General features: G+C 43.2%; 1 protein-coding gene across 1 annotated transcript in view; it reads right to left on the minus strand.

The window, feature by feature from the left end:
- Positions 1 to 1,075: 1,075 nt before the first annotated feature.
- The window catches only part of NUAK1 (NUAK family kinase 1), a 49,306-nt gene continuing 23,372 nt past the window's right edge, over positions 1,076 to 27,009 (minus strand). The window contains exons 2-7 of the mRNA XM_033004409.2: positions 25,811 to 25,931; positions 14,858 to 15,009; positions 13,506 to 13,571; positions 6,641 to 6,760; positions 6,218 to 6,350; positions 1,076 to 5,149 (exon numbers count right to left, since the gene is read on the minus strand). Coding sequence (XP_032860300.2) covers positions 3,996 to 5,149; positions 6,218 to 6,350; positions 6,641 to 6,760; positions 13,506 to 13,571; positions 14,858 to 15,009; positions 25,811 to 25,931 — 1,746 coding nt within the window. The 3' untranslated portion in view covers positions 1,076 to 3,995. The remainder of the gene's footprint in view (positions 5,150 to 6,217; positions 6,351 to 6,640; positions 6,761 to 13,505; positions 13,572 to 14,857; positions 15,010 to 25,810; positions 25,932 to 27,009) is intronic.

Genomic DNA, 27,009 nt, shown 5'->3' on the forward strand with positions numbered 1-27,009 from the left:
TGTCTTGGAATATATACCTTACAATTTCTGACTCAATTAGCATACAGCAAGTATTCCCTTTGTAATATATTAACGGCTGTTTGCCTTTCTGCATCATTGGCTTTTTCCCTTTATTCCCACTGGTTTTTAAAGGGTCATCATGAATAAAACTAGCACCTACAGCCATGGCTTCTTGCTTTAAAAATCTCACGAAAGAGAAAATCAATTAGAAAAATGTCAGTCTTTTTTGCATGATATCCAAACCTTGAATCCTAATCCAAACCACCTGTAATTTATAAAGTAGAATATACACCACAGGTATCTTGGCTGGCTGTATCAAGGGTGAAGCGTGACGGTGTCTTGCTCAGAGCCAACATTAGGACATTCCCAACCATCTCCTTTATTTTAACAAGTCCCCAGTACACACAGCATACCTAACAGCTAGTTTCTCTTATGACGCCCACCTATTTTCCATGAAAAACAATCGAACGCCTCCTAGTTATCAAGGGGACTCCAAAAAAATGAAAAGTGACTCCCTTTTTCCCTCACACCAGCTGATTATGCTGGCAGCTCAAAGCCATCTGACTGAAATCATCCCACATCCGACAGCAGCGGATGGCCACCAGTATTTTTTGCCCAAATAACCTCTAAATTATGCCAGCAGGAGCATTAGCATTGTCAACAAACTGTTGCACTCCCCGCCAGAGAGGGGAAAGGACTGTGACCACCTGTCTCTGGGCTACAAATGGGTTGTGCCGTGTCTGGCCAGCCAGCCTGCTCCGTCCCACCTGCAGCACACCTGGCCCGCGAACCGCGCTCATCTCCAGCAGAGAAACCCCAGGCAGGTATTCTCCAACCAAACATTCCCATAGCTGAAAGCTTTGGGTGTCCTGCAGTGCCAAGCGCTTCGTAGCACGGGAGGCTCTGTGGCCACTCACATGATATTTAAATGCACAAACGAGCCAAGAAGCTTTGCATAAACAACTTGGTACAATGTGATGAGATGCTGCTGTATATCTGCACGAAAAGTTCATTACCGTTTGGCCTCAGCTTATGCCGACGCACAGTGAAAAAGAAAAGGGGGAGAGAGAGACTCTTCACAGTTACATTAATTTCATTTTATTTAATAAAAAACAGTATCAGATTAAAAATACAAACACTTTGGGTGATTATCCAGCATTTTCCCCTGTGTGCCTCATAGAGCTCAAACCAACCAAGGATCAGGAGAAAAAAAACCAAAAAAACAAAAAATAACACCAAACAATTTTGGCCGGAGCTGTAAAATAATGTTGCACCAATTAAATTACACCAAATATATTATTATACCTTTGAAATGGCTTTCAGACCAATAAATTAAAAAAAAAAAAGACAAATTCAAATAAAAAAGTCAACTTTGTATTACAAAAAAATTAAATAAAAATCACAACACTAATAATAACAATGTGCAGTCAAGTGTGGGTTTTTTTTTTTTTTTCTTCTTCTCTTCTAGGAATGATAACATGCCAGTAAACATGTAACATGCCAGTAACATGCCAGTAAATCCCTACATAACGTTTCCAGTTTGGCAGCAAGCAGTCACTCACTCGTTCACATTTGTACACAAGGAAGCAGGCCTGGGCAAAAGCCTCGGGAGATACGAGCCTTCAGGGTGCTCCTCACTTCCCTGCCACGGCCGGCTGAGCTCCCTTCCCTTCATCCTGCAACCTCTATAAATCCGTTCAAGGTTTAGCACCAGATCTGCAGGGAAGGTGTCGGTCAGTGTAACCCCACCCAAGCGACGCTCCAACAGGTCAGCGGGACAGTGCTGATTCACACCAGCCAAGGACCTGGCTCTTATGCTCTGGGGCATGAGTTAAAGGCCGTGGCTGCAAAGCACATCCATCCTTGTCTCAGAAAGGCCAGGGAGACTGTGTTGAGTTGTTTTAAAATGCACCACAGCAAACCTGTTAACTCAATACACTGCAAAATGGGGTGCTGATCTGGGAGGGGCTAAAAGAGCGCATGCAGGGCCTGTGAGAAGATGGGACATCTGAATAACGTACAGAGAGGTACACATCTGTAGAGAAATGGCCTGCAGTTGCCCTTCCTGAGCAAATGGACAGTGAGCCAAATTTCACTTAGTCGCCTGAGAGCAAGCCTCTCGTAGCTTTCATGGTACTGATGCCGTTTTCTCCAGGGCCAAATTTGGTCCAGTGTTTCACAATAAGTAAAGATTCTCCATAGAGGCAGATTAACCGATTTATGAAATTCAAGCTCATTCATCTTTCTGCTAGGCAGCCCAGTATGATCTTTAGGAGGAACCGGCAGATTTAAGTACCATGATACACCAAATAAGGAATCTGCAAGTGAAATAGCTTCCTGCCCCAGCGGCAAACGATTTATGGGGTTATCACCAGTTCGCAGGGAATCCCCAGAGGAACTATTCCATTTTCACACAACCTCCGGGATTTGGGACACAGTGGGCCAAATTCTGCTTTCAGTTCCAGTTACAAGGTAGGAGTGAGAACAGAGCTTGCCCCATGCTCTTCCGCTCTGGGCATGAGTGTAGACGTTAAGTTTTGCAGCTGTGGATCACTTGACATCATAGGCTGAAACCTGCCACTTATTCGCACCTCCAAGAAAGCCAGGGGCTAATGTGCTCACGGAAATGAGACTGAAACGGGCCTTAAGATTCCAGTTTGCCCAGGCCTGTCAAACACACAGTGCCTTTCTGACGTAGGCTTACATTCAGGTAATCCAGTAGACCCATGTGGTACCTTTATGGGAGTTGAAGCCTTCAGTCTGTATAGCTAGATATGTCTGAGAACACAAACACATATCCTTCTCAGTTTTTTTCAAACTGGTATCATTGCACATGCAGTACCAGCTACACTAGATAGAGGCCTGCAATTTTACGCTAACTTGGTTATCAAATCTACCATTATTATTTCATCGCTCAATTCTTTCTGCTCCATTACTATCTAACTAGAACCATTTTCATCTGGAGAAAGGCATCTTCCCACTAATTTTCCAACCTCTATCCATTTTCTACATGCTACAACCTTTTCCTTACCTAACATTCTGGTCACAAACTACCTGTCACTCTCAAATACTACAAGCTAACAGCAAGGTGGCACCACTTGCTGACAGCGACTGAACTCTAGATTCAAGGGTCAGTTAACACTTGAGACCCTTTCTTAGATCCATCTTTGGGCATTCATCTGGCTGGCCATTCTGAAAGAGCCACAAATTGAACACATAGGTCGAAATGCCTTAAAAAGTCATTTAACTGATGATGACATCCAATCCTTCCAGTTCCCATTATAATTTCTGTGACTCTGTTTTTGCTGGTAGGAGCGACAGTTGAAAACAATTTTAGGACCTCCTGCTCACTGAAGAGCAACGGCTGCAGGAGGGGCCAGATGAGAATGCTGGCTCCACCGCTTGTCCTCATACACCTCACGAGGTTACTCTGGGGTGAGTCTCTCGAATTATCTGCCCCAGCCTGCATTCAGAACCCCTCAGGTCACCCCGGTGACCACCTAGCCTGGCCTCCTGCATGATGCAAGCCAAAGACTCCCAATGTGCCATGACTGCATCCAGATGAGTAACTTCAGGGGGAAAGAAAGGCTTTCTTTCTAAAAGATATCCAACTTTGACTTAAAGCTAATCAAATATTAATTACAAACCTCTCAAAGCATGTGTCCCTCGCTTCCAGTTTTAATTCTGTCTAGCTTTCACTTCGAGCCATCGCATCTTGATGCTTTTGTCTGCTAGATCTTGACGTGCTTTCATCATATATTTCATCATGTAAAAACCAAAGGTTTTTCTCTGGTCAGGTAGGTAATATTTTGAGGACACAAAATCAGAGAAGTGTGAGATGACTTTGGGGCTACTTTACTAGGAATTCAGCTAAGTAGGTGCAGTTGGCTCCCTGGAAGTAAAACCGACCATTGTCAGCAAATCAGTGACCTGGCTTACTCCATCATAAAGGTACACAGAAGAACTCCCTCCCCTCCCTTTCCATCTTCCCTCTGCTAGTTGAGCTTGTTGCAGATCTCTAGGGCTTTCTTGTAGACCTGAGTCACATCATCCATGTCTGTGAGAAGGGAAAAACTGCTGTCCCCCAGGCGGTTGCGGTAACGCTTTAGATACTGTGGCCGTGGGCGGTTCTGAAGTCCTTCGAAGTCTTGGATCTGGAGGAAATTTTCAGCAGAGACACAGCTCCATATCCTCTGTCTGTTTGGCCTGTTCTCTTGCAAATCCAGCAGATCAAAAGAGTCACTGGACAAAATACTGTCATCACTAATCACACTGGAAGGGCGACTATAACTTCGAGGTAATGCATCCTCAGGCAGGACCACTTCTTCCATGGCCTCCAGCGTTGGTGTGTCAGGGCTAATCAAAGCAGATTCGGTGCTGCTGGTAGAATACTTGCTGTTATGTTTCAAGATGCCCTTACGCCTGCAGGAATGGCTGTAAGACCCATTTCTGGATGGCTCTGTGACCCCCGGAGAAGTGTCACTGCTTACTGTCTCATCATTATTGTCCAAGAGTTCTGAAGATTCGCTTCGTTCTGGAGAGGAGTAATAGCCGGACTCCCTCTGCTGAGTCTTCTTTAAGATTCCTTTTTTTGGCATTAGTGAAGACTGTTTACTGCCATATTTGACTGCTACCTCTCCCTCCACAACACTTTTAATGGCTGCACCAGTCCTACACAACTCTTGTTCCAGCTTAAAAGCAGAGGGTAACACTGGGCTGACCACTCCTTCAATGAAACCTGCACTGTGAGATCGGTGTTCGCTGTTGCTCCTTTTCTTCAGGATGCCTTTGGGTCTCTTAGAGGTGGGTTTGGATGCATTTTCAGCTCCTCCTTCCTGGATGGACTGTGCAATGTCATTTTCCTTTTTGGATTTTTTCAGCGACCTTTGTCTCTCTAGTGTGACTTCAGGACCTTTGGGCTTAGAAAGGCACTTCATTTTGGTATCAGTTTCTGGTTGGAGGCCAGTAGAACGGTGATGCCAGTCAATGAACCTTGCCAGTAATGGGGACTCAGAGTCCCTCATGGCATCACAGTCACAAACACTACTCTTGTAGCCCCAGTTAACCCACCAGTGATTGGCAATGTCTTCAATGGTTGCTCGGCGTTCAGGGTTCACCATCAGCATCCATCTGATAAGACCACGAGCATCTATGGACAAAAAATGGAATATAAAATATTTAGAATGTGGGCATTCTTAGTTTTTTCAGTTTAAAATGGAAGTGTGAAGCCAATCAAATGACCAAAAATAAAGCTTCTTACAACAGGAGAAGTGAAAGGGGAAAAGACTTTGGCCATCAGCCAATGTTGGAAAATGCATTTGAGTACTACTTCTTATCAGAAGAATATGATTCATTCTGGGAAACATACACTGGAATATTAAAGAAATTAATATTTATACTGTATTAGTCAGTGATTAGTTCCATATTACTGAAAGAAGTCACCAACCTATCAACTCTAATAATTACAAGAAGAAAACAAAGGGGAATTGGGACATTTTAAATTATCTACACATTATTGCTTTTGTATTTACTTCTTCCATAAACAGTGTAGTCTTCTGTATATTTTAAAGGTGTATTTTCATAAAGAGATCAAGAAAGCAGAAAATCAGAAGGGATGGCAAACAAATTATACAAGATAAATATTCATTTAAATATAATATATGCGTAGCTGTTTAAGGCTGGAAGGAGTCATTATAGCCAACGACCCGGACTTAGTTGATGCTTTTCTGTCAGGTGACTGCTCAATGTGTTATCCTCTGAGTAGAAGTAAATGTGAACATGGTGGCATTAGCTCAGATTTTGGCCTGTCTTCTTGGACAAGAGACTGAGTCGCTCTGACCATACATCTTCTCTCTGCATGTGATATACCACAGTGAGATTAGAGGACTGATCTGTACCAGTGTGCTGTATTGGTTTACAGCTTGTCTGAAAAATTCCACTTGCAATAGCTAACAGACCTTCCACTGTCAGAGATCTAGCTAAAAAGAGCCCATTACAGCTTCCCTATCTGCTACAAAACTTTAATTTCAAAAGGGCTTTTGGTAAATGCTGTACCCAGACGGCGACTGATAGCTGATGAAGTCAGTAGGGAAATGAGGTATTTTTTTTTTTATTCATCATTCTAATATGACACCAAAACATGTTGGAAGGGGCTAGACAAACCCTCCATTCTGAACTCCTGTCAGCTCAATACATTGCCCTCACTCCTTTATTATACCTGAGGTCTGTGTTGGCTCACGATATTCTCCACTGCTGATCTGCCTGATGAGATTTTTGTGATCAAAGCCATCAAAGGGCATCGTTCCATAAACCAGAGTGTAAAGCAATACACCAAGGGCCCAGCTGTCAACCTGAAATACAGAGACAACGTGTGTGAATCCCAGGAAAGCTGATCCCCACCCTTCTCCCTGCCATTGGCACCACGAGAGCGGCACCACGAACAGCTGCACCTACCGAAGGGCAAACCAGTATCTAACATCTGACTAACCACAGGCAAAGCAAACGAATGCAAATTAAAACAGCTTGAGAACTTTCAATGTGGGGGAGACATGTGCAATAACGCCAGCGTTAAGACTAACCCTCAAGAACATTATCATCAAAGACATCCCCATACCAGCACAGAAAAGCTGACCCTCCTTACCTCTGGGCCTCTGTAAGGCCGTCCATTAACTATTTCAGGGGAAGCATACAGTGGGCTTCCGCAAAAGGTCTGCAGAAACTTGTCTTTGTGATAAAGGTTGGAGAGTCCAAAATCAGCAATCTGCAAATAGAATTGCACAAGGCATCTGTAGGATTAACAACATCTTAATGCAACAGAAAATCCTTCATTAGGAAAGACTTGGCTATATTTGACCCTGCTTTAGGGCAGGGATCTCGACATGGATAATCTCTCAAGTTCCCTAGCCAACCCATTATTCTATGATTTTTTGACTTATCATTCTAAAGATCCTCCAGAGAAGGAGAAAGGTCCCCAGGTTAAACCTCCTAGATTAGGAACAAGGATGCTTTGGTTCCATTCACAGACAGGTCACTGACTGACTGCACAACCATCAGTCGGTTATTTTATCCTGGATGAACTGCATACGCTTCAAAGACAATCTCATACTGGGAGGCACTGGGCCTGCTGTCCACTGATTGCTCTTCAACTTGTATAATCATTAATACCAAAGGGAAGCAAGCAGAAAGTACTACTGTTCTTATCTCACACATGCAAGCCAAAAGCCAAGACCTTTAAATCCAACAGGAGGAGCGAGGAAGGAGTGTCACGGGAAACTAAACATTACAGAAGAAAGTGATTTTTTAAATCATCTGGAACTTAGCTATGCTTGACAGAGGGAGAAAGTGAGGCACTCACTAACTCTTCCAGATTCAGGGACTCCGGCAGATGAATCTGAGCTGTTAAGCACACAAGATGTCTATCAGGAGATAATAAACACAAGTCTGGTTCCTCACTGGAAACAATGGACCCAAATCCGGCTTTCCCCACACAAACAAAACTTCCCTTGAGACTGTTGGGAATTTTGCCCATGTAGGAATTGCAGGATCAGGTCCAAATATTTTGTTTACTTCAATTCTCTGTTCTTGTTCTTACAAAACAAAGGCTGAGGATAGCAACACTAAATACTCCCACAACCTTTGCATTTCCTTTGTTTCTCTAGCACAAGGCAACACATCTCATTTTTTATCTCGTTTAAAACCCAAACGCTTCTGTTTCCCAGAGATACTTTTATTACTGCCCACTATTGACATAAAAGACATAAAAGACATAAAGCACAGGCATAAAAAAGGTATTATAGCCATAAGAGACAGGAGTTTTCTATGGGTTTTCTTTACCCTATTCAGGTCTTTTCTACCAGAAAGAAATTAAACTGCAGGAATTTTCAAGAGAAAATTCAAGAAAATGCAAAGTCAATGGAAAAGGAAATTTACCAGCAGCATCATTCACTCCTGGTTTTCTAAAATGTGTATCATCAGTGCCTCTAATACCTGCTTAATCGCAGTGTCTAGTGCACTCCTGGGAGATATAATGTCCTTGTCTCTACTATCTAAACTCCTACAGTTACACCTAAAAAAGTCACAGTCGCAGCCAAAATGAACAAAGTTGGTATAGACAGAAGTTCCCAATTTTCTCTCCTTACCCCAAAATACAAATACATATACACACACACTTTGTAGATATAGACATTTTCATGTCAGAAATACAAACTTTTTTTAAAATATGATTTTCACAACATTTTTAAAGCCACAGAGCAAATATTCTCCCTCTCCTATTATGATGTTCTGCTTATGCAGGTGTTCCACTGACAATTTAGACTCATAATCTCCTGCTCAAAGAGCAGCTGATTCCTGCTCATGAATGTTAATTCTCCTCAACATGTCCATTCATACTTTGAATTCACTCAGTCCCTCAGACAGCATATTATCAACCCATAGCAGAAAATTCAACCCTTAAATAAATGTGGTCTGTAAAATCTTCATTGTATGGCTGGAATGTCATTGAAAACAGCTGGTGTACAATTACAGTCTGCAAATATATTCTCATGGCTCATATTGCACTTAATTGCCCTAAATTCCACTTTCTTATCAAGTCACCCTGCCTGGCTTGCAGGAAGTTGGTTTTAAGCCTTATGAAGTGTGCCCTGTCAATCAGGGAAAGAATGGGATCGTTTTAGTGTTAAAAATTCGCGCTGGTCATTGAGTTTTATTTTAGTTCAGGATGCAGCTAAGACAAGGACAAACACTGCACAGTGTGATTCCTTAAGAAAATACATTCCCTTAATACCATGGAATGTATAAAATGCATGTGGATGTGCATGAATATATATATATAGGAATACACATACCATTGTTCACACTAAGAAACTCTCAGACTTGGGCATTCATGTTTTCATTTTGACCATTCAGGAAAAGAGTATTTATGTTACAGTCCACTCCCATACTCAGAGACTGATGTTTATCAGCTTTTCCCATTAAAACTGTCATGCCCCCCAAAACAAGATTAATAGAAGCCAACATTACTTCATGTTCTTGGCACTTAAATGGAACTAAGGCATCAAGTCAAAAAAACTTCCTAAATTGAGAGGAGCGGGGAAGTGGATTTTTATTCCCCTTGCGTCAGGAGGTGTATGTTTCATATTTACCGTTAGCTATGATAAACCAGATGTAATTTATTGTTTAAGGGTGGACTATAAATTCCATGAAGTTCACACTCATGGAAATTGTCAGTTTTAGCCCACTTAAAAATCTGTCTCTTTGTACAGTATACAGAGAAATAATTAGGTCTCTTAAAGCAAATGAAACGTATGTGCAGTCGGTGAGACTTCCAGTAAGGTAAATCCCAATTACATATACTTACTCTGTATATATGAAACCCTCATGGGTTTTTTGTGGTTAGTCTGATTGGTGTCCCCTTACCAGCCCAAGAGAAAGCACAGTTAGTAGGATTATGTTACTATTATACTTGCATTTTTCTCTCCTTCTATCACTTCGGGGTGGATCATACGGTTTACGTCAACCTCTGCTAGACGTCTCTTTGAGGTGCAATTCCCAGCCCAGGAGCCACCACAGCCCCAGTGTGAACAAGGAGGGCCCCTCCATCGTGTCAGGCTGCATCACAGACGTGTCCCTGGGGGTAGGCTGTGGCACGAGGCAGGGACACGGTATTTGGACAGGCCAGCCAGAGGCACTAATTCCCTGGCTGCCGCGCTGTGCAGCAGTTTCCCTCCAGCTCCCTGCATGCGGTTTTGGGGATTCAGGCACCGGAGTGCTGCAGTGCTCGGGGGTGTGCGCTCCTCATCCGGCCAGACTGCAGGAGCTATGGGCAAATGGTGGCAACTACATCCTTCACCCGCTGCTATTTCTTCTACTAAATTCATACCTACAGTGAACCAAAACCCAGCATCCTTAGCCCTTTTAAAACTAATGAAGAGAAGAAGGCACCACCAGAAGGCGTTTTTGAAGACCACCAAAGGCAGATACCTAAAGCTGTCACGAATCTCTTCCCACGAAGGACTTTCTAACTCACCAACTCAGGGCAACTCTTTCAGTACCGCCTTAGCCCTGCTGCCTGTCCGACCCTGCCCACCCCCAGCTGTGTTGGCATTATGATATCTTCCCAGTGAGATGAAAATGCCAGCAAGAGGCTGCTCTGCCACTCCCCGGTGGGGACAGCAGCTGCACCCACCCCCCAGAACCCAGGGCAAGCAGGGGGGGCAGCTCCAGGATACCTCCAGTTGGAGGGTGGGAGTCACCAAGTGCAACCAGTTGAAAGAAGAATGGAGCAAATTGTAAGGTGAACTGTGCTGCTAGCAGCTGGCCCATGAACGTGAGGAAGGAGAGGCTTGCACACGCTGCAGAAACCCTAATTTCATTGCTAGGTCCCAGGAGAAACATTCACAGCCGGGGTTTCTGCTAGATAGTTGGGTGTGTATCTGGGGAGCAAGGCAAGGTACTGTTTGGCTGGATGAACTCCTTGCACCCCATAGATACGTGTGCATGTTCAGTCTCACAAATGTTTAAAACTCATTTTATTCACTTGTATTTGCTGCATTTAGAGGTTTTAAGTAATAGTCTGCAGAAAATATTACCACATACACCAAGTCCCTGAAAAGCATACCACACATCAGGTAACTTGCTTCCCCTCATCACCCTCCACCTCTGGCCTGTGAACCTGCAGAACTCTTCAAAGTGTGTAATTTTTTCTCAGCTTCCAGACACTTGTGTTTCCTAGTTGCTGCACTCCAGTACGTGACTCAGTTTCCAGAGACTTTTACTCACTATCGTAACTCTTAAAAACAAGCTGATTATGTCTCCATACACTGCTTCATGACCTTCATTTAATTAGCTAAAATTTAAGAATGATTTCCAAGTTAGTGTAGTATCGTGTAAAATGGCTTGGGGCCCTTTCAGGTCAGATAGTAATTTCTAATGGATTACTTGTCCTCTTTATTTCCTGTTCAAAAAGTATTGCTTAAGTTGCTGTACAGGGATCTATTTTTACAACATCTTATTTTTTCTTCACATCGCTATGACATATTTCTGCATATCATAATGTATAGCTCACTGGCTTCTTCAGAAACATGTATTTAATTGCACATTGCACCCAAGAACAAAGGGATTCCTTTCATTTTCTCATTCTTAAAAGCAAACTGCCAATTTTGTAAGTGCTTTGTAATCCACTGAATGAAATATATATACTGGGAAAGCAGAGATGAGACTACGACTCCATTTCTAGAAAATGTCTTCCACGGAGTATTTGAAGCCATCAGTCAATACCAAACCCCAAACCGCATATTTATTTTTTCTTCCTCAATAAACCATATATAAATATTCTCAGAATGAGGACCTGATAAATTTACTCCTAATAAATAATCTACAGCTCCATGTGTGTTTCCTTGCCAACAGTTTCTGTTTAGTGAAACAAAGAAAAAGTGGGAAGTAAAATTCTGTGCAAGTAACATAGAAACCACCGTAACATATTCAAAGCTTCAGCATCAGGGAAATAGTGGCAGTGTGCTTAACGTCAAGTATTCCAAGGCGAACTTAGTCACAAGGTGTGAAAAAAAGAGAGCAGGGAGAAAAAGGAGAACAATACAAAAAGTCATCTCTTGATGGAATCCAAATTCAAACACTATTGATAGTAAGATGTATGAAATACCAACTGCTTCCCAAGTTCAGTCTGTTTTTCAGCTTCATGAGACCCTTTGCAGAAATAGTTAGCAGGGCACAGCAAGGGAGCTTGCAGCCACTTACGCACGCCAAGGCAGCAGAGAAGTAACCGAGGAAGGGCTGGAAATACGCAAAAATCCTACGTGGCAGCTTAAACACAACGCAGTTCAGGAAAGGGAAGCCTTCGAGAAAAAGATGTCCAAATGATTGGAAGGGATGTGGGGAGTTACGGCTACCCAAATCTTCCACAGCAGCGCGGATCACTAGGGCAGCTGAAACCCATCTGTGGTTCTGAAGCCCCTGGGTCAGTTCCGTGGTCTGGATGCAAACATAAAGCCACCCGTCCCTGCCCCATCCTCCCACTCTCCCCACAGGACGGTTAGACTCCCAGAAAGAAGAGAGGGGAGGGAGCAGAGCCCTCTGACAGAGCACAGCTCCCCGGAGGCTTGAGGAAGTGATTGGTTTTGCACATGAGGACCACGGTGCGGAGATCCAGGCCGCGCAACTAGCAAATTCCCCAAATTCCTCTTCTCTCTCAAGAATTCTCTGATTAGCTGGGAAGATAGTTTGGCGTGTAATGCGGAAAGAAAGGTCATCCTGCTTGCGGAAGCCTGTTTCGTATACAATGTCCTAGAAAGGCTACTTTTTGTTTTCAGCGCTGCTGAGAACAGCTCGGGCTGCTGCAGCCAGTGTCCCTGTAGGAACAGGAGTGGGGAGGCTCGCTCTAACACTGGATGTTAACAGCAAAACATCCAAGTATTGCATTGGATGGGCCTTCTGTAAAAGACTATTTTTAGAAACCACATATTTATATGCCTTTAATCCACTGGTTGATCCAAGTTAGCTTCTGTCATCAGCGTTACGCAGATGGCAGCTACCATATGTTACTTTCCATTTCCATTGCACATCAGCTTAAAATGAAGACAATCTCTCCAGCATGAAGCACAGAAGGCAGTACGTGCAGCCCCACGGCTTTTAGTGGAGACAAAATGAAGATCCGGGCTATTTAGATATTTGGCTATGCAGGGAGCTCCTCCATTACTTTTTTAATTAAGCAAAGATGCCCAAGCGTCAGCAGAAACTCTTCGGCGCCCCTCCCTCTGTTTGTTGGCCCATAGATGAGCGCACTCAGCCACCCTCACAACCAGCTACCCAGGGAGGAACAAAGTTGAGAGTGAAACAGGTTCAGCCACCTGGAAACTACACTTATCTCTATGTTATTTATCTTCATGCTACAGCTATTAGGAAAAAAAGAAGAAGGGAAAAAAGGTCATTCCCATGCTTTCACTGGGGAGAAATGACATGGAAATGACATCACTGACATCACCATCCAAAGTATACGTTTGCGTCTGGAGTTCCAAGGCCATTTCCTAATGAAGCACATGTGCTTTACTAGGTTTATTTTGAAACTCTATTTGCTTATTTTCCAGCCACGATCAAAAGGACATGCAGAGGGTTCTGTAGGAGGCACTTGAACCCTGTAAACCAGGAAAGTTTTTTCCTAGCCCCAGCAGCAGACAGCAATAATATCGTTTGTACAATAGACCCAACTGCAAGCAATGCTCTCCTGTTTCTTACCACTAAATAGATAGCGCTTTGGGAATCATGGCCCTTGGGTGGCAGGACAGGGCCTTCTCCTCCAGTTTATGCAAAGCTTCTTTCAGCATGTATGACTGGTCACCAGTGGTGCTCTTTCCCCAACCTCCAAACCCCTGAGCCTCTTGCCAATTGCTGTTGCTTAGGAGCTGTTGACATAACACTGGCTCTTCTAATACTTTGGATAAAAATGTTACAAAACATGCAAATCCATTCTGAGAAGCTGAGAAAAATAATCCTACCTTAATATTAAAATTGTCATCAAGAAGGATGTTTTCCAATTTTAGGTCCCTGTGGACAACACCGTTCTGGAACAAGAAAGAAAAAAATAGGGGAGAACATGAGAAAATACAGGGAAAATTAAAGGTGAGCTGGCAGGGTGGTCTCTGCATCTACATTTCAGGGCTGATTTCACTGTCATAACACTCACGGCCCAGTGACTAGTGACAGGCAATGTATTAGTCACTTGGTGTGTGGTTAAGGGAAGAATGACTGGAATCTGTCCTCCCACAAAGCCTCTAAAACAGCAGGGGGGTTGGGGGGCTGGGGGTGTCTTTTCGGAACTTAATTCCAGCCTGAATCCTGCCCCCACTGTGTGAAAGCAATATATTCTTCCCAGGCACCAGAAAACAATATCTGTCAATGACGTTAGTCCTTCCAAAAGCCTTTATTCCTCCAATGTGCAGCCACGTGGATTGGGGGAGTTATAATCCTAAAGGACTGTAAATGTTAGGGATGGAAGCAAACAAGCTGGGTTTAGGGCAGAGTCTTCTTTAAAGAAATTTGGGACAAATTAACTGCACAAGGAAGGGCTCTGCAGCTTTTCAGCAGGGCACAGTGAGGACTTTGAAAACCTCCATTGTTTATCAGAATTCAAGTGGAGATTAAAGTGGTTAGGCATTCGAATAAAAAATTGTGTTAGCTGCTCACTGCCTTTAGCCTCATGCAAGTTCTGGCTCTACGCAGTTGATTCATAAGCAGGGATAAAAGGTCCATGATGACAGTCAGTCAGCTACCTTGGGTTAAATTATCTAGTGGGTACCAGGATGGATAAAGCCATTAGTAAAGGATATCTTTGTAGTGCTCCCGCTACATCTGGAAAAGTTACTTTTGCCTATCAGTACACGCCAAAGCTCATACATCAACACTCGTACCTTTCTCTTGTTTTTTTTCTTTCATATATTTTATCTCCTATTCTAAAGTTGTTCAACTTCATATACAAATTGCAAACTAGTATTCACTTGAATGTACTAATATTAATGTTGTAGAAGTTCTATGGGATGCCTTTTCTAGTTAATGTTGTTAATTTTATTTTTTTTTTTAATGTGAGGAGAACTATTTCCAAATCAAAAATGCAATGCAGGACTAATGTAAGGGAGTGGCTGGTACTTGCCATAACACAGGAAAACATGCTTAGTCTTTAAAAGCAGGCAGTGAACTACTGCAGCACTTTCAATTAAGATTTCCTGTTGTACTTATACAATCAAACGCTGTGATGCTTAATAATGAATGGTGTTGCCTCAGACATGCTTTGAAATATATGTCACTAATCAGCCTTCAAATAGCATTTTTTAATATCAAATCCTTTGCTCACCTTGTGGCAGTAATGTACAGCAGAGACTATTTGTCGAAAGAAGTGTCTCGTCTCTCTTTCGCTTAATCGCCGCCTCTCACTGATGTAATCATACAACTCTCCTTTGCTTGCATACTCCATGATGATCACAATCTTATCTTTATTTTCAAACACTGCACAGGATAAAAGAAAAGAAAAAACACCACAGCTGATTCAGTATGTTTGAAAACTGACACTTTAAAGAGTGAAGAAGACTCAGGATGACGGAATACACCCGGTGTCATCTCTACAGCCTGGGGAGATGTACTACCAACCCCACCACAAAACTCAAGTTTCAAAGCTAAATCTTTCCAGATGAAGATTACAACACTTCAGACCAAGAGAAGGAAGTTGAGGCTATCTTCACTTTCATACGGCTACATGAACAAAGCTCTTTGCTTTTATAATACGGGGTCACAGGGTGGCAAAGTCAACTTGATCCTAACGAGACGAGGTGGACATTTGTGCCAACGATACCTGAAGACTAACTCCCACTCAAACAGGGCTGCCTCTTACCAGTAGTCCTCTTGAGGCCAGAGCACAGAAGGAAACAGGAGCTCTCACATCATTTGGAAAGGGTTAGTAGAAGGCATAATAAACTGCCTTCAGCGACTGTTTGATACAGGATTGCCATCTGGCTCATAATGACTGATGATTGGCTTTCACCTACCACCAAAATCTAACAAGTGAATTGATGCCTGTGTCCTCTTCCAGCCCAACTCTGTGAAACAGTATGGTGGGTATGGACACGTGAGCTAGCAGTGTCTGCAATGTCTCTGGAGCTGTACAGCTCCTGTCAATATGGCTCTGCACCCTGTCCCATGTACCCAACTCATCCTCAAGATTACTTATCTCATGCCTCCACCACACGTCTCGTTGCATGCTGTAGATACACCCTTTGCCACTTGCGCAGAGCTGGCAGCAATGTGCAACTCCTACGTAAGCAGTGCAAGGAACATTCATCTAATACACATCACAATTTGACTGTTCTTTGGGGCTGAGGGTACTCTGTGCCACGTGCTGTCAAGGACTTCACTGGGAGTTGCAGATAACCAAGCATTTAATCTAGTAAAGCAGACTGTGACTAGTCTCAAATTGCCATAATGCCCTGGATGCTAAGTATCTTTTCCCTTCTGACACCGAAAATCCACTGCAACCCACTGGAAACTTCCTGCACCTGCCATAAATAACCACTGCTCATATTAAAACATGGTGATTTTCCTTTTTATCTGTGGCAGCAGCCTGCTGAGGCTAGGTCATGCTGGCAGCAAAGCATCTGCAAATTAATGAGATTACAGGGGTTATTACAAATAGATGCTAGTTTTGACCAGCCCTACTGGAATGATGCCTTCCTATATCTCTTTAGCAAAGCTCAGCCAGCAGTCCTTAGTTTTTTAATTAAAAAACAAAACAAAAACAACTTCAGCTTTTGCAGCAAAATGTGAAGCTGCCTCTCTCAACACACAGATATTTGCTGCTCTTAGGCTTTGTCTCATGTGCTCTCACACCTTGTCACTCAGCTCTATAAGCCAAAGCCTCTGCAGTTCCCTCTAACACCCCTGAATCCCAGCCAAACAGCTCTGATAAAAGAGAGAATGAACAGCCAGATAAAATTGGCTGCTTACTTGTCTGCTGGCCTCACTGTACCCTGAAGCAGGGGCTCCTGCCAGTGATTACATCCTATGTGCATCCTCATTAGCAATAAACTTTGGAAACTGGCAGAGTCGTCTCTGAATGGATTATACTTAGAGTATCCTCTCCAAGAATGACAGACTGATATTGTCTGGGAAGAACTGAACATGTCCTGTGTCATACAGGGAAGTGCTGTGATGTGTTACCAATAAAGCAGTAATGCACACATTCCTTTCTCTAAGCTTGGAAAGGCTTGTTAGAAACAGGGTTGTTTAGGAAGGCAAAAATACATAGCTTCAGTAAGTTGAGATAAATCACTAAAAATGCTCTTATTTAAGGGATTTGATTTTAAAAAACAAAACAAACAAAAAAAACAATCCCCCACCACCCCCCTCCAAAAAAACAGCTGATTGAATGAGCTGGGGGTTATTATATCACACACCAGCCAGGGTCCACCCTGAGCTCAGGGGGACATTTGCCTCACCAGAGGGTCACCAGTGGGGGCTAGCAGGCCCTCAGCTCTTCCCGCCCCGCTCCCACTGACGCCCAACCAGGTCTTAAGTGCTGATGAGGACAATAACAGCAATAACAGCCCTGCTATGATGGAGCATTCTTCCAGCCTGGGCTTTTATCAAAATTCTGCCTTCATCACTCAGTCATGAGAGCTTTCTCAAATCATCCTTGATGTTCTGAAGTTTTAAATTCCAAAATCTGATTTTTCTGGAAAAAATTAGCCATATTAATACAAGCCTTGATCCAGACATATTTTCCTGTGTTTCTACAAGAATGAAGTGGAAAGCACTTGGTTTGGAGGAATGTCCATTTAAAGGTACTTTCCATTTCAGATTTTCTACTACATCCTCTAGGAAACTGAAATAATACCTTAAAATTTAATTTAAGAAAGCACAAATCACTGTTCCAAATTTTGATTTTTTTGTTACAAAACCAGACTCGAATCAATGAGAATAGAAGCATCCCAGAAACTTGTATTCAGGTTTCAGTTTACCGGCATACTCAGGACAAAATGACACATTCTTTTTCTTCATAAGGACACTACCCTTGGATGTAGATGACATGACAGAGGCCTCCTCAGCACCATAGCTGAATGATTACAGAACTAAACAGAAATTTATCTCTTCACCAAGCAGAAGAATCTTTTATTTTTTTTACAAGGAGGTCGGAAGTATTTTTTTACAACTGCATCACTTCAGTTCAAAGCACCTCCACCATATCAGATAAATCTCATGAGAGGGCACGCAGCTACTTTCCTGCAGAAAGGGAATGAACAGCAGACAAAAACATCTTAAATGAGAGCTGCCACTGAAGGAGGAAGGAGTGGAAAGGCAGTAGGATTTATGTCTATATACACACACACAATTTTAAAGAGGAATTCAGTGGTCAAAACTATCAGGCACGTTACAAGGTGGTATTCTGGCAAGCCTCAGGCCATCAGCCATGTACACCACGAATTTTCACAGGAGTAGTTAGGATGCCAGGCAGGCTTCATACAGACACTTCTGAATTTCCCTTCTGAGCATAGTATGTAGTTTTATAAACATATGGTCCGAGAAAGCATTGTGGCCAAGGACTGGAGGAAGACAGGAGGGCATTAATTAAAGCTGGATTGACTTATTGCAAATAATAATGATGTAATAAATATACTGCCCTGTTAACACCTGGGCTGTAACCTGCAGGCTGATGATGGACGGATTGCCTCCATATAGCTTCTGGGACTGTTTGGTTCACTCTTTGTTTTTGTTGTGGATGATTTATTACCTGCCATCCTACTGCATATTCATTCCAAAACTCACCCCTGCCTAGAAGTGTGCCTGAAGCCTGGCTGCAGCTACTGCCAGCAGAGCAGCATAGCTTCAGCAGGATGCTGCACCCCAGGAACATCCCACAGCTTGCTACTGATGGGATGGCCATGTCATACAAGCCTGCTCCTCAACCCTGACCGAGGTCAAGGGAAGGAGGGAGATTATGTATAAGAAAGGTGGGGCTGCTCTTGCTTCTTTCAAACCATCAATACTCTGCAAACAGCTGGCCAGATAAGTGGAGAATATTCAGTATTAACAGCCCGATGTGGTAGCAGGAAAGACGGTCTGTCAATCACAAATCAAGAGATGGGGGTTGCTTAGATACGAGGCATGATCTCCACGTATTAGAGGAGACAGCAGCAGGAGAAACGCCTGCTACAAGCTGTGTGTCGTCTAATCCTGGGCGACCACATTTATTTCTACCACTCTGCCAGTGGAGTTTCACTGAGAGATGCAGCAAGACCTCAGTGTGGTGGGAGGGCTGCTGCACTGTCTCAGCCACAGTGGTCAAGTGGTGCAGGGCAGTGGCTGCAAAATGATCGTACTCCTTTGCAGACAGAGCCTGCGGGATGGAGGATTACCTTCTGAGATGGCTACACTTCCACCTGGCCACCGGGGAGGAGGGAGGGGCAGCACTGTGAGAACACATCGGGGACCAGGGAGCAGGAATGGGATGTACCACAGGGTGCGAGGAACAATGTGACTGTATCCCCAGGAGATGAGCAAGAGTACTGTGTTAATGTACTAACACATGGGTCACAGCAACGTGGAGAAACAGCATTTTCCAGTGGACTACAAGCTTGCTTGGGCTTCGTCTGTTCACCCCAAGAGCCTTAGCACAGGCTGAGAGCAGCACTCTACCCAAGCAGCAAAGGGTGCTTAAGATGCAATGGTCGAGGAAAGATTTCTTACAGCTTTTCTTTAAACTCCCCCCATAATTCTAACTTGTTTGTTTGTTTTTTAAAACAATTACAGAAAGAAAGTTCTATACTTCCAGGCTGATAATTGAAACCAAATCTGCTGGCTTCCAAGCTCACTGAAGAATATAAATGTGAAACTGGGAAAGAACTTCACTTCTCACTACCAATGACATATCTGAGACAAAGTACATTTTGTAACATCAACAATCTGTCTCTTTCACAGGCTGTTCTACTATAGCAATATTTCTTGGTTATAATCTCTCCACTTATTTATATTTAGAGGCTGTGAAATGATGAACTCAGCTTCTATCTAGAGCTTTCCATATTCCAAATAGCACCCGTTGCATAGGGACCTCTTGCTGATCAGCACTCTTCTTTTCAACCCTACTGCTAAATTATTCCCTTTAGCTACACCAAAATCACCTCCATTGAAACTTCACAGGACAAGTTTGACACTGGATGAACATACTCAATATCCCTCTTAAACGCTAAGATGGACTTTACCCTGAAAGTGCTGAAAGCCCACATGGGCATGGCTTTGCAAACGTCAGTCAAAGATCATACACCTCTCTATTAGGTCAGTTTGCTTTGGACTTATTTACTACCAAATTCAAAACGCAAAACAAAGCAGAAGGCTTTTGCCCCTCCTCCAAGCTTACAGGATGCGAAAGTCAAAGTGAGTGCCAAGGGGGGAGGAGTTGTTCCCCCCCCCCCCCGCCCCGGTAATGGCCTACCTCCTTGTGGGCTGATTCCATTTGGTTTACATGTAACCCTGGGGTAAGGATTTTAGTTTGTTAGTTTAAGAGGGGCAGCCAATCTCTTCGCACTGGAACCATTTGAATTCTCCTCATGCCTTTGCTCTCTATCAGAGCAATCGCCTAAATTAGTTCCAGTATGTTGACATTCCTTCCATCTGGTGTCTTTCCATTCAGCGGTATTTTTATTACTCTCCTAACAGCCGCAGACAGAAGTACCTTTCCACTGCTACAAAATGCTCTTTTATTAAAGGTCAGCCAAATCAAAAGAACAAGCAAGTTTGTTTTTAATTTTCGAGATGCAGACTAGAATAACCTTTTCATTCAGAAAAGTCATGTATGACCCAATTACTTCACTTGTGTAATAAGGCTCGAATTATTCTTCAAAAAGACATGTGAGTACTGAAAAGTGTTTTTTACCTTAGAAATTCAGGCCGATGCGTCTTCTGTGTTCTTGACTGCTTTGAAAGCCCTTTGGTGTATTTTTTATTCTGTATTATTATTATTTATTATTATTATTATTATTATTTTAGGGCTCTCTTTTTAACAGAGCATACAGCAGATATGTAAATATACAAGGTCCAATGTAGAAAACCACTTGCATGCATATGTACAAATTTATGCATATGCTTAATTATAATCAAAGATGGCAAGATAGTAAATATGTGTTTTAAAGCTAAGCTTCTGTTAAATTGTTTTCCTGAATTATGGCTTCATTCCGCCAAATTGCATCTCTTCTTAAATTAAAGGACTGTAGTTAAGATCCTGCAATAAACATTTTAAATCAGACAACGTGCTAGAATTTACTCTCCAGTGAGGAGATTAAATCAGAATGAGAACCATTATCCTTGTCAAGGTTGTTTCTCGGAGGATGAGACTAAGGATATGCAGATTTTGATGGTCTACTCTTTAAAAAGGAAGGAAAAATGAGAGTTGCTAATTTGGCCACAATAACACATTATACTAATTGTCTTTTGTTTCAGCAAAGAATACAAGAGCTAATTCCCCTTTTTTTAAAATTCTGTTTACAAACTGCTGAGGAACTTCAGACAGGCAAACATTTACATTGCAGTGGGAAGACTGTGTAAATAGAAAGACAGAATAAATTTCATCATTGCTTGCAATCATTTTAACATCTGAATTGGACCTGCCAGTGATCTCACACATTTGATTTCATATCTTGTCCAACAAAGTGTTGTTTAGGCGATCACCCTGAATGACAGGAAATTCATAAAGGTGGGGTATGGTAACTAAAGGGTTAAGTTTGTTTATACTTGTTTCATTACTATCACCAGACTCTCGAAATATTACTTTGTGTTCTTGGATGTTATCAACTGAAAACAATGGGAATAAAGCACTCAAAGGTCAACAGACTACATAATTAGAGGAAATCAATCAGAAATGTGGTTAAATAGTGTCACTACTGAAGTGGTTTCTCTTGGCTAAGCAAAAAAAAAAAAAAGTATCATTCCAGCCTTCCAATCTGCATCATTCTTGTTTAAAGCCCAGTCATCTACGTGATGTTCTGAGGGACTTCAGACTTTTTTCAGGTGTTTTACGCACAGAAGGGATGAAGTCATTAGGCACCAAAGTTTGTTCTGATTACGTCCAAAAACCAGGAGACAGCAGGGGCTGGGACGGAGGCTGGGACTGTCAGCCTGGGACAAGTTCTGCCCACGCACAAACCCACCTGGGGCGTGAGCTGCCCCCCTCGGTCCCCGGCTGCCGGCCCCACGCAGGGGTGCACACCGCAGCCGATGGCAGGAGGCGCTTGCCTGAACTGGTGCTGCTGAAGTTGGGGTGGGGAGGGGACACACACCGTTTGTCAGCGCTGGCTCGCGGCCGTGCACCTCGCTGGCTGCCACCCAGGCAGGTTTTTGGCAACACGGCTCTTTTCACTGGCGACTTGACTGACACAGCTCGAGACCTGCTTTGGAGACGGGCCTCTGTGTGCCTGAAACACCAGGCGTGCGTTTGCTTTTTGCTGCGTGAAGACTGGCACAAAGTGTGAGACGTGTTTGGCAAAAAAGATGAGTATCCTGGAATACTATGTCACCACCGTTACACATTTTCAGACCTTCTTCTGTGGCCTCTGGGATTTGAAAGTAGAGAAGGGCTGAACCAGTCTCCTCGTTAACCAAAGCATGCAACCTAGCTCAAGCTGTTGTGGACTGGTAGATACGTGACGGAGAATCTCTGGGCTTTTTCTTAAGAGTACCAAGAATGCAACCTAAAAAAAAAATGTAACAAGTCCCTCTTACATGAGAAATCCATTTTTTGTGTCTTGTTGCTGTGAGGGGTCCAGCAGTGTACTAAGCAACCTGGCCCCAGACCAGCAAAGCACTTCAGCACATGCTTTCCTCCAGTTACTCGTTCACCTTAATGCCAGTGCTCCATGGGCACCGAACTCTGACCCTAATATTTCTTCACTCTTCAAGGAATACCTTCCTTAAACTATTTCTACAAACATGTTAGCTAATAATCTGTCCATTTTTAACTGCATTTTGCAAATGGGCAGACTTTTCTGTATGGTTTTGCTGACCAAGGACAACTCCTTCCAGCACAGAAACACTCACGTAGGCACTGTATTTCACACTACAAAGACCCAAGAGCTCAGTTCTGAATGTACCGAGCGTAACTTCACTCTCATGATTGGTCCAACACATGTTTAAATGTTTGCAGAATCAGGACTGATGCTCTCTCCCTGGTTTAACTTTCATAAAGTATTGCCAGATGAGATAGATTTTGCACTCAGGCTACCCCTGGAAAAATATGTTAGCTCTCAAAGGCTTTATTATCAAGTCCTGGAGTTTTCAAGGCAAAAAAGAAATAGGGCAGGGGAAGGGTGGGGGGGAGACAGACAGATGAATGGATAGAGGCATTATTCTATAAATTAAAATTTATGTGCTGAAATCAGAACACTGCTAGCAAAGCCAGCTTCATTTATCCAGTCCCTTTCAAGGAGTTTAAAGTCACTTGAAAGAGCACTTCCCTCATAGCCACACTCGACAGATTGCCAATTACAGCCCTGCTGAGAGGATGGAATTTCTTTGGAGTCACAACTGTACGTCTGCCCTCGCAGTAACTGGCAAGGTATGTGCCTTTTGATTAGGTTACCCAAAAAAAAAAAAAAAAGTTCTATAAACTGGAAAGCTTTGTTTCCACACATCTGAATTTGCTCGGTATCAAAAAAAAAAAAAAAAAAAAAAAAAAAGTTTGTGTTTACGTCAAGTTGACAAATTCAGAGGTTAATTGCTTTTAAGCAGGCAGGTCAAAAGGATACCTAAACAAGGATCCTACTTAAGGAAAACATATGTTTGTAAATGCAATACAAAGAGCGTTCAGAGATATTACAGGGAGACATAGCATTGCCCATGCTAGGTAGATCTGTGCAAACTGGCACCTACAGAAAGCGCTGTCAGACGTGCAGTGGCAGTAAGTAGAGAGAGAGGAGAAAAGTATCTGTAGAGTGGCTTCAGTTTAAACGTTAAGCATCTGATGTAAATTAGTCAGTTAGACTCCATCTATAGCCATCAAGGAGCCACCAGTATGTCATTTATCCCACCTAGCTGAAAAAATTCTCCCAGGAGGGAGCAAACCACCCTGTGCAGACGTCCATCTCTCTTGACTAGAGAGGGACACTAGACTTTTAGTGTACACCAACTGCCTAAATGTTGGATGGCTAAAATTTGGTGAGATTAAGCCTGTCCCTGGGGATTGAGTAACATTTTGTGAGGATAGCAACATTACCACTCCTTATGCATCACTCAAGAGGAATAGCCATGTGTTTAAAATCCAACTTCAAGAGGATACAAATACTTCAGTTCTAGAGGTAGTCCCTTAACTTCACTACAAGTGCTCTTCAGCTTAAAATGAAGCATATGCTTAAGGATCCCTGAGCTCACATCCTTATCTCGGATCAGTACGCAACTGCTCCTCTGGATTCAGCTGTGCAACCGCACATCTTCCCGGTGCTACCATATCTAAGTTACAGCATTGGCTGCTGAAGGCCAAATAATGACTGCTTGGAAAGGCTGGATGAGCTATATAGCTGCTATAGCTTAGCTCTATGTAACTCCTTCCAGTGGACTACAGTCCAACCAAAAAGCTGACTTCCACTGCCCATCCCTTCAGGCTAGGAATTAGACATAAGAAACCATGAAAGGCTGCTCTGTTTTCTAGAAAAAGAAAAGGAAACAAAACAGTAACAGAACAGAAAACTTCCCAGAAATCAGGGAAAAAACTGCCTCCAGGTTTGTCGCCACTCAGCACCGCTGCTGGCTGAGGGACCGCAAGAGGACCACGACGTCACCTGCCGTAGGCGCTTGCCCTCCCGCAGACAGGATGAACCCTCCGTCGCAGAGCCTGACTGGCTCTGCTGCACAGCCACTGCTCCTCCCTCCGCGGGGCCAGAGGGGAAGGCTTTGCTCCCATGGGGCTTCACTGCCTGCTTCTTAAAAATGCTGTAATCTTTTTAACTTTTACAAATGTTTTAACTCAGTGAAAACTATTTAAAGTAAGGACGAGAAGGGCAATTGGTCAAAGGACCACAGCATGCTTAATCTTCTTTCTTTGAGTTCCCGTGCACACTTGAAATAACTTTTGTTCCATTTGCAACCCACATGCTGACACAGCATCCCTCCCCTTTTCTGTTCCCAGATCCTGTTATGAGTTTATTCAATAAAAAGACAGATATTCATCTCTTTTCAAGTACAAGAACATGCTTTTGAATAACTCAATATGCGATACTGTAACAGTACGCCAAGCCAGCCCTTGTTTTAATCAGTCGTATCAAGTCTCAGAGTGGAGCTGCCATATACATATCATCACCTTGCGCCTTTACCTCAGGGGTATGTAAATACGCAGGGCTAAATTCGGGCTGTCTGTTCTGCACGTAGGGGAAGAGGTGATCCCCAGGGACGAGGCTGCCCAGCCCGGGTCCCTCTGAGCCTCTGGAATCCGCATCCCAGGTCCGCCAAGCAGCCGCCCCCCTTGCAATAACAGACCTCTTGGCTGATGTCTTTTAGCACGTACCCGGCCTAAACATCCCAGCTAGGGCTGGGATGATACTTGAGGAAGGAAGGAAGGAGGAGGAGATTTTACTGCAGAGTGACACTCTATAAATATATAAACAAACAAACAGGAAAATCAGGGAGCAATGTCTCGGGCTTCCTGCTCCTTGCTGTAGGACCAGGGAGCAGCTCCTGGAGGCAGGAATTAGCAGGCTTCCCAGCTGTGTCCCAGGAAGAAAAGAGGTAGAGGGGGAAGACAGGATAAGGAAATAGGAATGATAAGCCAGCAACCAGACTGACAGGAAAGCGTGCAGATGTGGATAGGAAGCAGATGCTGAGATTCAGGGGGAAAAGCAGCAATGACAGAACCAGCAAGACTAACTGGCAGGTAAGGGAAGAGCAAAGGCCTAGAGCAGACAAGACTGGTCGTGTGCAGTCCGGGGAAAATAAACCATGCAAGGACTGGTTTAGGGGCTGGGGACATAAACCGACATCAGGCTGGTATGTGAGTGAGGGTGAAATTAAACGGAACTGTCCAAGGGGAGCAAGGAGATGAGGTGACACATGCAATGACACAGCGCTTAACTCACACATGAAGCAGCTCCTCGAGGCAAAGGGTTATGCATCTGTGAAACACTGGTGGTTCCAAGGGAAGGTAGTGCTCAAAACAGTCTCTTTGGTAAGGGATGGGTTACACTAGGAGTAGGGGTTTGTTTGGTGCACGATCTCAAGAAACATGAACATCAGGTCTGCAAGAACGTAACAGCGGTTAGGAAGGAGATTAGCATTCACTAACCTTCATATATGGTGATGATATGAGGGTGGCTGAGGGATGACATGATCTCAATCTCTCGTCTGATGTGAACCATATCTTGTTCATCCTTAATTTTGTCCTTACGAATGGATTTTATTGCAACCTATAAATTCAGGAAATCAAGCATTATTCTTGGAACTGAACAGATACATATAATCCATTAAGGAGAGTTCAAAAAATAAATACAGATGTTAGATGTTGGCAGAACGTGGAATGGCCAAAACAAAGCTTTAAAATACAAACCTCTGTGTCTCGGTGCATTCATTTTATAGCAATAAACACACTCTCACTATAGTAATGGGTGACATGAAGTTTTAGGATCTTCAGGTCTTAGGACTTCACTGAGGGGGAACCCAGCATCTTTTGGAAGGATCTCTGATAGTCTAAGTACCCTCCATCTGAGACAAATGGTAAAACACTCAAAAGATGTTGATGGGAAGTACATTTTCTTAGATATGACTGCACCTGACAATTTCAAACAGCAGCTTTGGAGACAATTTCTCTGAGATCTCTGATGGAACAAAGGCAGGGAATCCAGGGTGCACATTACAAATCTATATTTGTCCATATTAATACACAGAGTATCACATCGATACAGGTTGCTTCACAGTTCTCTAAAGCAGGCAAACTGCTCAGGAGTTATGACTTATTTAAAAATCAGAAGAAATAAATCTTTGAAATTCACCTCTAAATTTGTCCTCACGTAAACCCAAGGCTTTCAGGTCCTACACAGCACTTATGCAATCACTGCAAAACCATATCCTTCCTGCCTCCTTCCTCAATCAGCAACCTTTTTTCAAGCACATCGTGTGACTGGGTATCTTTCCAAAAGGCAGGGTGGGAACAGAGGAAGTGATAGCTGAACTTGAAACATAAATTCAGATTTTAACAGCCCTTGTGAGTGTGTGTACATGTGTGTTGCCTGTGAAAAAAGGGCTTATCTGAACAATGACATAAATAATCGTGGAGGTCAGCTCATGCCCTGCGAGAAACGCAGGAGCCAACAATGGAGAGAAGCTGGTGGGAGAGGGAAGGTGAGGGCATTGTAAATACTGAATGGCAGCACGGCCTTTATTATACTCAATATTTACCCTGCTTTATTTTTGTAAGCCAGACCTCAAGGAATAAATTATCAGCTAGTTTAAAATCAACAATACATCTTTGAAAAACATCACTGACCT

The sequence above is a fragment of the Tyto alba genome, unplaced genomic scaffold (genome assembly GCF_018691265.1).
Source record: "Tyto alba isolate M040663 unplaced genomic scaffold, T.alba_DEE_v4.0 Super-Scaffold_2, whole genome shotgun sequence".
Taxonomy (NCBI): Eukaryota; Metazoa; Chordata; class Aves; order Strigiformes; family Tytonidae; genus Tyto; species Tyto alba.